This window comes from Amblyomma americanum, chromosome 5, assembly GCF_052857255.1.
Source record: "Amblyomma americanum isolate KBUSLIRL-KWMA chromosome 5, ASM5285725v1, whole genome shotgun sequence".
Lineage (NCBI taxonomy): Eukaryota > Metazoa > Arthropoda > Arachnida > Ixodida > Ixodidae > Amblyomma > Amblyomma americanum.
Window position 1 is genome coordinate 135159956 of NC_135501.1, and position 12929 is coordinate 135172884.

Genomic DNA, 12929 nt, shown 5'->3' on the forward strand with positions numbered 1-12929 from the left:
GGCAGCCACTGCATGTCATGCTCAAAAGTGCACGGGCAGTTTTTTTTAATGAGCAAACAATAGAATAGAACAAATTTCACCGCAAGCAACGACGAACACGAATGTACGTGTTGTCTTTTGTCTTCAACTGCATGGTTTGTAGTACATCATGGTAAAGCACGCTGCAGCGAATTCCAACTGGACAATTGGCAAGTTCTCAAGAAACGGACATGCGGTACACTCCACAGGCCACCTTATACCGACAGAGATAACACGACTCTTCATCCGTACCTTCCACGCTGGTCGGAGCTTGGGTGTCTCCGGGAGGATTGCAGACCAGCACACGGCAGCACGCATCGTTCGGGTCGGCCACTTCCTTGCAGGTGTCGCCCCCGCTGGCGCTGATGATGTTGCACCGTGGCACGCAGGACAGGTGTCCCTTACCGCTGCACGTGCACCGGGCCTCGCAGCCGTCGAAGAAAGTCTCGCCACCCTGGTACACCTTGCCGCGGAACTCGCACCCGTCGAACCTGTGCAGCTTGCCTGTGGGGGAACGCCAGAGGGACGCACATTGCTTTCTTGCATTTTTACGGACGGATTCCCTTGCCATGCAATTGTAGTTTTGCGAGCAACTAGGTTGCCAGTGCTAAGAATACTGCTGTTCCCAACGGCTTGAACCTGATACAAAGCTTTGTATTGCCCCTGAAAAAGTTACGATGTTATCAGCTGCTTCATTTCCAAACAGCACTTTAGTGTTTACGATGGGTCGAGAACTCTCCCCGTCCAACTCTGCTCTGACGTGCTGCTAGTTGTTGGCTACTGCCAAGTACATCTAATCATTGGACGAAGCTTTAAACATCGTGGCGCACGATCCAGAGTATATCCTAATGACCCCTGAAACTGCACCAATTGCCTCATGGAAAAATTAAAAAGCAATAGACAAACGCTTCATGGATCGCTGAAGAAAGATACATATCAAGAACGTTTGCCTTCGGTGCGAATAGGAGACTAACAATCTATACATAGCATGGTTTTTTGTGATACCAAACCAAACGTTACGCAGATGAACTTCTGTTTACGCAGTTCCTTGAAGCTAACGAGTTCCAAGTAACGCCATCCAGAAACAACGTGCCTTCTGTTACACCTTACTGCAGAAAGCAAAGGACAGCGCGACAGTAAAAAAAATATTCCTGCATGAATCAATAACTGATACACTCAATCCTCGCAGCATGATGCACGGGTCCATTTTTCTTTTTGCTCTGTGCTTGCAATTCTTCGCCAATTCTACAAAGCATCCCTCATGGTGCGCTTACCTGGGTAGCCTCCTTGACGAGAGGCGTTCGGCGTGCCGTCGCTCCCGATGCTGTTGCCGGCAGCGGTGACGTTCGAGGTCCCCAGCGGGCTGTCCGTGACGTTGGCGGGCTCCATAACGTTGACAATGGTGGTGAGGCCGGTGTCGACGAGCATCTTCTCGGTCACGGTCTCCTGCTCGTAGACGATGGTGGTTGCCGTCTGGTCATCGCTGGCGCCAGCGACAGTGGTGTTTGCCACCGAGGGCCGTGCAGTTGTGGTCGCCTTCAAACATGCATGCACCAGCCGTCGCCGGCCCGCGTCATTCTCGTGCAGGTTGCGCTCGCGCGGAACGGACTCATCGGGAGTGTACCCATTTATTTTCTCAACAACATTCAGGTGGTTCAGCACGACGTTACAAGTTCATTCGAGCTGCCTGAAGGGATTCGTGCGGCATTCCTGCAACTCCGAAGCTATGGAGATTGAGCATGAGGATTCTCATTCTCCACAGTTTAGGAACCGTACGAATGCCGTAGGAGCGCCATTGCATGGCCAGCAGTTCATGTCGATTATCTTCCTTCGTGTAGCCTGTTTGCTTCTCACAAAGTTTTTGCGTTGCCAGTCAGATCTACAGCAGAGATCTTGCAACTGCTTCTGTCGGAAAGCAACCTGCATTCGCCAATGTGACGGTTGATGGCCAAATAAAGCAATCATTTACTACAAGTTTTTTTTTGCTTTGTTAAAATTCGCCGCAGCTTTGAAAAAGAAAACCCTTTACAGATGTCTCTGCATCTGTGATTGAATCAACCGCGTACTGGACAACTTATTTGGCACATGCGACTGCTCGAAGCTGTATCTACCAAACAGGGGAGTATTACTGATTTGTGCGTGCTACACGGCTCAGAAAATTCTCGCATATAATATATATATATATATGACTTCGAACTCTGTAGCGGCTGATCCTCAATCTAACTTCATCACATCAATTTCTTTTTAAAAGATATCTTCAAAGCCTAATAGCTTGAGCACACATCACCGCTTATTGCTGTAATTTTAGGAATAAATTAAGCTGTGCCTTACCTCGACGTCGTTCTTGGCGGTTTCATTTCCGGCAGCATCCGAGTTCTGCCCAGGTGCCGTGACGTTCGGGACCGCGATGGTTCCGTTGGGTGACGCCTCGCAAGCCAGGATCTTGCAGCAGGAGTCGTTGGGGTCCGTGAGAATCTCGCAGCCGGGGTCGACGTTGCCCGTGGGAGGCTCTTCCAGGGTGAAGAGGCACCGTTGCATGCACTCCACCTCGGTCTGGTCGGTGCAGTGGCACTTGAGACTGCAGCCGTCGTAGAAATACTCGTTCACCGGGTACGTCTGGTTCTTGTAGACGCAAGTGTCCGTTGATGGGGCAGACTGATCGGGCTTGGGTGGACTGACCGCGGGTGTCGCGGCATTTTCTTCTGCACAGACAATCGATGTCTGAATTCTCTTGTCATCACGCAGGACTGAGGAGTCCGATTGCCAAAACTCAAAGCAAAGCACAATAGAGCCTTCTCTGCTTCTAATGCTAGTGATGACTAATACTTAAATTCCTGATGCCAAAGTTCCTAATGCTGAAATTTCTAGTGCATAAGTTTCTAGTGCCGAAGTTTCTAGTGCCAAAGTTTCTAGTGCCAAAGTTTTCTAGTGCCAAAGTTTCTAGTGCCAAAGTTTCCATTTCCAAAGTTTCTAATGCCGAAGCTTCTAATGCTGATGTTTCTAATGCTGATGTTTCTGATGCCAAAGTTTGATACCATAGATTCTGATGCTGAAGTTTCTAAAGCCGAATCTTCTAACGCGGAATCTTCTAATGCAGGAGTTTCTAATGGCGAAGTTATGATGCCGAAGTTTCTAATGCTGAAATTTCTAATGCTGAAGTTTCTTGCTGAAGTTCCTAATGTTAAAGTCCGCAGTTGCCAGTCATCCTTCCTGGGTTTACCTTGCACTTCGATATGTTGCTCCGCAAATTGTCTTCCCACAGCAAAAGAGTAACTGTCTGCACGCTTTTTTGTTGTCTGGGATGGACGGCAAATAGGTTAAAGCTCTCACCTTGACCTAACTACGGCTTTCAAGCTGCATTTATGCTACGCCATGAAATTGCTGATTACTTTCCCGTACTGTGACATATTTGTGCGTGCAATACACGTCAGGAAAAGCGTCCAGCAAGGCAAGATGTTGTTCTGCTCACCGCGAAAGGCACGCTCAACTAAAGCTAAGTATTCGTTATTTGTGGGTGAAACTCAAGAGAACCGGGAATTGCTGCGGTAAGAGGAGGAATTTTACTGCACTGTTTACTAGTGGAATATGGCAATTTCTGACGCTGATTTTTTTTTTTTTTTTAGAATGAGCACTCAAAAGAGCTTGGCAAAATATATAACATCCCCGAGAAGAACTGTCAATAAAGAGAAAGCACTGATGCTTCATTATATATTACCACTTGATTGCAAAATGTCGATCGACACAATTTTGAACTCTGCTCACTTTAGCAGCTGTGCGAGCTTGAGAATCAGGCAGTTTTCTGGTGTTCCTTGGCTGCCTAAGTATATATTCCCGCCCCTGCTATGTTTCCAAACGGTGTTTCTAATCAGCAGTGCATAGGACGCCATCTCGCCATTCCAGCTAGCCCCGACACAAGCCGTTCATGCCACAAGACAGGTCATGCCAGACTAAGCCGCGAGACGGTGGGTTAGTCGCGTCAAGACCGACCTTGGGTGCAGCCCGTCGTATCGTTGTTAGGATCGCCGCTGTATCCGCTCGCACACCGGCATACGGGCGCAGAGTTCTCCAGCATGCAGATCGCGTTGGGTCCGCAGAATACGTTGTCGCACGGGTCTGCGTCACACCACACAACGAGCAACATGCAACTCGCAACTCAAGCGCATCACCCCAACAGCACAAGAGCGCTCTCTTTTTGCGAGACAGACACTCGCGTGACACAGAGTTTAAACATGCTGTCCACAGTATGATTAACACGTTCACTGCGTACTGGGTCACCGCTGAGTAACGTCGTGCATTTACATTGTGCGGTTACGAATCGATCGATGAAGTCATGGGGCGCAGCTCAGATTTTTCAAAAAGCCCGCGAAAACCGCAAATGCCAGGTCCCCGTTGCCATCTGTCGGCCGTTCCAAGAAGCTGGCTTTGCCAGTGCCCCACTGATGGGCCACATCGCATCCGAAAAAAATTTGAGATGGCCCACCGGTGGACCACGATGGAGAGGAAATGGGGCTCCGGATATCGCTATAGCAGTGAACGTGTTGCGTAATAAGCTTTGTGACGACAACGCAACAAAAAAAAAAAATCGCCATATTTTCCTGAAGTCACACGACCGATTATTAGTTACACATTTCGTCATGCCGCAAAAGATGAAAACGTATTGCACGGACAAAGGCAGATATCAAGAAAATACCACAACGTATTCAGCTGCCACGATAACGCCGATGGCTGGTAGAATACAGTAAGGACACGTGAAGCCCGAAGATGTATTTCTTTTTTTTTTTCACAGCGATATACATGATAAAATTGGCAAAGCCGAAGGCTTGAAACCTATGAACGGCAAATCAAAAACTAGACGACATGTGCATTATCCCACGCACAATGGCATTAGAAATTTTCGGTAAATGCAGGAACCTTTTAAATTCTAAGGGTCGCAATTTTGCCCGGAGTTGCATACTTCTGCGTAATTGCTGGTTCTGATTGTCTGACAATAAAAGCGTAGCCAGCTCCAACGGATATCGAAGCGGGTATTAGCGCCTCCGATTTTATCTCTCTGGCAAATACTCCAGGGAACTACCCCCTCGACGCCTAAGGGTACCGAAGATGGCGTCAACCTCTCCTAAGTGCAACTACATCGCGCCAAAAGATCGCGGAATCTTGATAAGCTCTTGTGGAAGGAGAAACGTGAATTGGGACATCGTTATTCACATATCGTACCACTCACGAGGTGGCAGAAAGCAGCTCGATTGAAAAGATATGCAGTAAATTAGGCGTCAATTGAAAAGATGAGCGTAAGTCTACAAGGCTGTTCAATGACGCACTTAATCGCGGACCCGTACGATGTCGATGAGAGCAAGAAGCGTGTGCGTAAGAGCCAAATTCCTCACGACTGCACCCCACTTGTTGAAGGTAGCGTATGCCATTTGAGTACTTTAATCGGAAGCTGTTTCCATCGCCGCAATATTCTTTTTGTTATCTCTATCTACTTTCTGACAGTATGCGCTGACTGACTGTTATTGCCGAGGTGACGTGTCAAGCCTAAGCGGAAAGTTCCTTTTTCACAGCGCTGCCTGAACAAAGCCTTTGAAAGAGCACCACACTTAAAAATGGTCTATTGACTGTCTATATACTACTGCCTTCCTATAGATATTTCTTTTTGTCTATGCACCCTATAGAAATTCTATAGATAAAAGTCTATTAAAATTGTATGGTCATAAATCTACAGATTGTCTATAGACTGTCTGTAGGATCTGTATGTCTACAGACTATTCTATAAGATTTGTCTATAGGGAGTCTATAGACAGTCTATGGACCGTCTGAAAAATTTTTGTAAGGGTAGGCAAAAAGTGGAAGCAGGTCCGGAGCTGAGAGGCCCTGTAGTAGGTAAATATTCAATCTGACATTCGACTGGACAGCCTCACCATTAAATCTTAGGCAAGCTGAACACAAATCGGCGTTACCATAATCACCATTGCCGTTTCGCAATCATATCCTTTACATGCAGCCAGACGAAGGCCTCTTCCCATCCCTTTCTGACATCGCAGGTCGAAATGAACACACGGCTTTTTTACGCGCCGAAGGTACAAGGACCAAGACCTTAACTCTCAATGACGCGGAAACGTACCGCTACCAAAGATTTGGCATGTGGGGTTTTCCACTGTTTGTTTATGGTTACGGCACGTGGCCCTCATCACTTCCCGTTCTGGCACGGGAGGCGAGCTACCGGTCGCATGCTGCCTAGACTCGATCAGACGGCTCTAGAAAAATCATTACTCAAGGCAGTGCCTACGATCTTTCCATTCCGATCTTTTCCAGGGTATCTCTCCCTTTCTTATGTGCAGGATGCGAACCGGACCTGAGTCTAGTAACATCACCTTCTTTCTTTCATCATTTTTCTCTGGCATGTCCCCTCATGGTTAAGTGGATATACCGTTTGGTTATGCAATTTTGGCAATGGTTGTGTTGGAGGATTGAGTGCACAGGCTTAATTCCTTCTCTCGGTACACAGACTACAGAAATGACCATGCAGTGCCTGTTATCTCTGTCTTTAAATCTTTTTTTTTTCTTTTTTGAACCACTTTTCCACCGTGCCCCTCTTTCTCTTTCTCGTGGCACAAATACATATGACGTCATTGCTGCGAGTGTCCAGCCTGCCGCGCCGCAGTTACGGACGCTGAACCAATGACGATAAAGCCAGCACTGGTTAAGTGGCACAACATTGAAACTCACTCACTCGACACCGCACATGCTTCACTTGCGTCTTCAGCCATTCCTTCTCTATTTCTTCGCGCTACATTCGTTCTCCTAAGCTGAGCGGACTGCGCTCTCAAGAATAAACACGTCAGCAATAGTGAAAACTAGTCTACCTCCAGTAGTGCTTCTGTTGGCTTGTCCATGTAACCTTTCCAGCTGCATGCTAACATTCAATAACTTCGCAAAAAAAAAGCTTGGCTGCAGTAGACATTTAGTACACGATTAAGTTGCAGCCAGTTTTCTATGACATAATGAAAAACGCAGTTCTGTGAAACACCCTACCATTTAAGTACGGTCAATTTTTCGTCTGTAAGACTAATATACGCTCCACTACCGCGAGAGAGCATGAGTGGTGCCCGCAATGCTGAGGAGAACGACTCGCGCACCCGCTGATATCAGCAGGCATAAACTTCGGAGATACCGTTTGAAAGAACCAATGATTATCTGTGTATCAAATACGTACATACCCAGCAATTCTGGACAAAAACATTTTTGAACGAGAAACCATTTATGAACGCCATTTTTTTTCATCTGATGTACGGTTTCACTATAACAATCAACATATCTGTAGGCCACCCGATGGCATTCGAATTTTTTTCTATGAACGTTTTTGCTATCGTCAAAAGCATTCCCCATTGGTTTTTATGGGAGTCTTAACTGTTCGATACGACCGATGGAAGCGTTTTAAAAGATTTTGCTTCTGCCCTAAAGTGTAACCCTGGTGTAGGCCTCGTCAGGAGGCATGCTTTGCCTGCCTCCTTCTGCCGATCCCCGGGGGGCATATTGTAAATATGGCCGAATAGACTTTTCAACTTTCAGCATATCAGAAGAATGGACCATTATAAAGCTAACCTTTCTTTACCTCTTTTAGCATCCCGCCGGCAGACAGTTAGCCTGAGCCTTTTTCATAAACTGTATCATCATCCCATGCTACGCCATCACCCAGATACGTGTCAAACCGCATTGATCATAGTCACAAAGCTGGCATTCAAATATGCAACACTATAAGAAAATTTCAGTCTTTCTTGCCTCGTACATCACGTAAATAGAACCGCCTTCCCACAGATATCGTCGACATAAGTGATGAACAGCATTTTCGTTCTGCACTAGCTAGCATTCTATTACAGGAGGATGATAATAGTACTTTGTTTTGTAATGTGCATTGCATCTGTTTACGGATCTTTTTTTGTTTTTTAACCACTACCCTCTTTAATGCCTTTGGCCCTGTGGGTTCAATAAATGAAATGATATGAAACAAATTAAAAAGGAACTTTCCCTGCAATAGTACCATAAAAGTATCTCAGTTTTTAAAATTTTTGTCCGAAATTTCTGGACGTGCAACACGTTTATGGTTTATGGGGGTTTAACGTCCCAAAGCAACTCAGGCTATGAGAGACGCCGTAGTGAAGGGCTCCGGAAATTTTGACCACCTGGGGTTCTTTGACGTGCACTGACATCGCACAGTACATGGGCCTTTAGAATTTCGCCTCCATCGAAATATGACCGCCGCGGACGTGCATCACACTAGCAGTGATCACGCAAGGTGTTCTAAAGCGAGAAACCCTTTAAGCTCTCGGAACCGACCTTTGCCCGAGAAGGGCTCGACGCACACGGCGCCCCCGCAGGAGCTGGGGCAGCACTTGAGCACGCCGGCGCACTCGAAGTCGCTGTTGCACTCGTTGGAGCACGAGTCCGGGTCCGTGCTCTGGTCCTCCACGATCTCGGGGCAGTGGCCGCTCTTCTGGCTGTACGTCCGCACTGCGAAGGCGGAAAGGGGGGAGACTGCGTGAAGAGCGCTTTAGGCTGGAAAACAGCTGGGGGAGGGGGGGGGGGAGGCAACGAAACGAATGCGACCTTCGAAAGCCACAGCGGCAAAAGTGAGCATCTAGCCCAAAGGGGAAACTCGGAGGGCTTTTCGAACACACTAAGTTGATTGCATCGCGGTTCGTAGGACTCCTCCCGCTCTCTGTACAACTTACTTGTATTTTGAAATATTTGCTAAAACCACGTAGAAGTTATCGTTTTTGTTGCTTCTCCTCCTTCAAAAGTATACATTGTATTTTGAACGCAAGTTACGTAAACAAATAAATGTGACACATACAGCTCGGATAAAATTAGGGGGGACACCGATATTACGGCTCATACAACACGGATGAAACAGTAAACACGATAATGTGATTCGCAAGCTTAACACGACTGGCACGGGTGACACGATTATAACTGGCAACAAAATTAAAATAATTAACACGGATAACGCGGGTGTGGGAGTATAGCAGGGACATCTCTAGATGACAGTCAGATGGAAGGGGTAACATCGATAATACGGATATCACAGACAGTATGCGCAACACAGATAATACAAAAAGCTTAGGTAACAGATATTACAATACTGAAGAAGCCAACATTCACTGATCCAAGGAAAGCATAATGGCATGTTGCTGTTTTGTTTTTTTGCGGTGTTGATCAATGCGAAATTAGTGGTGCAACCATTTTATAAGCTCAGGTAACATGCATAGCAAGGAAAGCAGAGCTAGTGCAGGTAACACGGGTAGTAATACTCATTGCTAAGCTAGCAGTGAACAGCTGTCAACACTGAAACTGCAACAGCGTTGCCACAGCCTTCCTAGCGAAAGCGGGACCCCAGGAGAGAAGAGGGGGGTCGCTCACGTGCGGGCTCGTGGTGCTGGTGTCCGTGCGGGGCGTTCTTGCTGTGGGCGCAGCGCACGCTGACGCAGCAGGGGTCGTCGGGCAGCGCCTTCTCGTAGCACAGCGGGTCCGAGGCCATGGCGCCGGCGCGCACGTACGGCTCCTGGCAGCGCTCCTTGCAGTCGCCCTCGTCGTTGCCCCGGCAGACGCAGCGCAGTTCGCAGCCCTCGGTGAACTCCTCGCCGACGCGGTAGGTGCGGTTGTAGCGCACGCAGCCATCTGCAAAGGACGACGGCAAAAAGAGAGGAATTATATGGACACGAGCTAGAGACGCAATTTTTCCCCATTTTCGCGCACAGGAACGCTCAGGCTCGGAGTTACAAAACATTCTTTAGGCAGTCTATCGACTGTCCGTATAGGTTATGGGTATAACGTTCCAAAGCGACTCAGGCTATGATGTAAGCCGGAGTGGAGGGCTCCGCAAAATTTCGAACACCTAAGGTTTTTTCGTGCACACACATCGAACAGTACATGCGGGCCCTTAGCATCTCGCCCCTACCGAAATTTAGCCGCCGTGGCTGGGATCGAACTCGCGTTCTTTCGGCTCGGCAGCCCTGAGCCACTGCGAGAGCCAGTTTACGCTATTGTAAAAATATATAAATTAATAATGCGAAACAATTTGTACAGCTTTAGTTATATTATAGAGATAGGTATAGGGGTAGGTATACAGGTATGCTATAGAGCTACAGGTATGCCGGTATACAGGTAAATAGGTATATATAGGTATATGCAAGTGTATACAGGTGTACACGGGTATGTACAGGTGTATACAGGTGTATACAGGCGTATAGTTATAGAAGTATGCTATAGAGGTAGGTATACCGGCATCCTTGAGTACGAACCTATTTAGAACCAATCTCCCATCTCCATAATTTGTAAACTGTTTATATCATTTATATAATATTCATATAGTGCGTCGGAGAGGTTTTTATTGTTTTTTACACATAATTTTGTTTACATTCATCCCGTCGGATGAATGTCACTGTGGCCTGCATTAAGAGCGCTGAGCACCGTGATGCATAGGAACGACATACTTGAGCAAATAACGCGCAAGTGTGAACCTGCGCTCGGCGCCTAACTGCCAGCAGTCCAAACTGAGGGACTTTGGTTCTATTTTTCTATGTTGCGTCTTGATTGCGATGAAGGCACTAATGCAGTGGTACAAAGCTTATACATAAATCGATATAAGGAAGCTCACAATGTACACCATTAAAGGATCGCGAATCCGATAGGCATAAAAAGTATTATACAACGCCACTCACAACGTACAAAGTCAGAGTTTGAAGCCCATTCATACTTACTCAAGAGCCCTACCTCAATCTCCGCTTATGCAGACCGTGACAACGCGTCAAAGAATAAACAATAAAAATAAACGTTCTTTTGTCATCTAGCCTTGAGTACTGAATGCCTGCGCGTGCGTGAGCACACACACGCGGCCACCTCTCAATGCGCTTATGGCGACGTTTCGGCTTTTCTCCAAGCCCTTTTCTTCACTCAGGGTGGCAGGGGGGGGGGGGGGGGGGGGGGGTCGCCAATGAGGTCAGGGAGACAACAGGGCCTCCGCCATATACGTCGTAGCCGCTCCGCACCTATTTATCGTTTTCCTCGTGGGCGCCCTCATCCGCTGCGTAGCGGCTTTTATACACATGGGCCCCGCAGTGACCTTCGGTGGTGCGTCGAAAAAAAAAGGACCCACCGCTGCCGGTGGGCCGCGTATTTTGCCCTGCCCGGCCATTTTTCATTGAACTGGTCGCGACGACATATATGATGCGCGCGAAAAACTGCGAAGGGATGGTATTTGGGAGTTAATTTTTTTTTCACAAATACTTTTGCTCCTCCAACGCTAGTCGCGACCGCTAGTGATGCCGGAGCTGACAGCTTGAATCCCTCACGCCCCCACATATTGCTAAGGCCAGTATACTCTGAACACAAGAAGCAGGAAATCCTTCTTGGAAAGGAAACAAATTCCATGTCTGATTCTTTTTGTACATCTGCAACGTCGCTAGAGTACACAAAGGCTTTTCTAGTGCACGCATTGTAGACTCGTGATACTAAAGTGATTTACGTGTCTATGCACTGACTTATGACTATTTAAAAACAATTATTAAATTAAGTGTTATCAGCGATGTGCATGCTGAACAAAAGAACTACAAAAATACTTCAATATCATAGAATAAATGCTCTCCACGTGAAGAAATCGGCACGTCACAGCTGGTTCGTAATTTTGAGGCTGACTAAGAAGATAAGAAACCCGCAGATGAATCCCATGTCCGTATGCAATTGTACTGCTGCGATCGGGTATCCCCATACTTCCCATTAGTTTGTTCTTTGCCGTTAATAAAACAAAAAAATGTGAGTGTCCCGACAACCGGCATTTAATCGGGGTCTCTAAGCAGTTCCGACGGCTCCACGTGGCTTCAGCGCATAAAATTAGTACCGGCGGAAAATTATAGGTTCGGGCAAGCAGTAAACACATGCATTTTCGTACGTGGCTCAAAATCGATTGGCTTTTTCTGGGCAGTATTCCAAGGTCGGCCAGGAAAGCATCCTGTCGCAAACAAATTGCACGTTGGCTACGACAAAAGGATTGTTCGAAGTCTTTGTCCGGCGATTGCTGCTGTCTGAATCAAACGCCCTTTACAGGGCCCGTGTACTAACGTCAGAGTGCGCCGTTGTTCTGTGATACGCGCGCTGTGCTTGGAGACGGCGAATGCAACAACAGAAAGCCATTGAAGATTGCGGCAGCGACATGAAAGTCACGGGTGAAGAAAGTGGTCATAAAGTTGTGCAGCGGAGCATGCACGTGTGACGAATGACAACATGAATGAAAACGGTGCATCAACCAACGTTAGTTTATGTGGATTTAGATAAAGAATCGTTCCGATGTGCATCTAGGCATGATCTCATATGTTCTCATGGTGCTGCGCTCGTGAGAAGCGTTAACGCTCGGCCAAGTGGCGATGCAGCTGTTGGCGCATCCTGTTGCCTTTCGTAATACAGAGGAACAACCCTGCTATATCGTCCTCAAGATCAATCCTCAGATCAGTGCAATTATTTCGCTCAAATACTCCTGACCTGACGTTATAGCTGGACCGCTCTTCTGTCAGTTGCGTGCTGTATTTATTAATTGTTATTGTTCACGAGCTCACTTGCTCACGTGTTCAAGTGAAGGATTTAGCAGCAGTGTTCAGGTGCCTGTGCCAGCTGTCCTTTTCAAGTGACCTGCTCTAGTGGGAGTATCTGTTCTGCGTCCATGTGTCTTGTACAGTGGTTTGTGCCTGCTGCAGTATTTCGTGCACGTTCCCATGTTCCGTGCACGTACCATGCCATTTCGTGCACGTACCATGGTGTTCCATGCACGTACCATGGTGTTCCATGCACGTACCATGGTGTTCCATGCACGTACCATGGTGTTCCATGCACGTACCATGTTATTTCGTGCACGTACCATGGTG

The 12929-nt window shown here is 47.3% G+C and overlaps 1 protein-coding gene across 3 annotated transcripts in view; it reads right to left on the bottom strand.

Annotated features, from left to right (window-relative positions):
• The window catches only part of LOC144132706 (uncharacterized), a 159989-nt gene that overhangs the window by 34810 nt on the left and 112250 nt on the right, over positions 1–12929 (bottom strand). For 2 of the 3 annotated variants that reach the window (XM_077665301.1, XM_077665300.1), the window contains exons 6-11: positions 9436–9693; positions 8353–8526; positions 4006–4131; positions 2350–2720; positions 1293–1554; positions 271–522 (exon numbers count right to left, since the gene is read on the bottom strand). In XM_077665301.1, coding sequence (XP_077521427.1) covers positions 271–522; positions 1293–1554; positions 2350–2720; positions 4006–4131; positions 8353–8526; positions 9436–9693 — 1443 coding nt within the window. The remainder of the gene's footprint in view (positions 1–270; positions 523–1292; positions 1555–2349; positions 2721–4005; positions 4132–8352; positions 8527–9435; positions 9694–12929) is intronic. The other variant, XM_077665302.1, reaches the window with a different exon arrangement.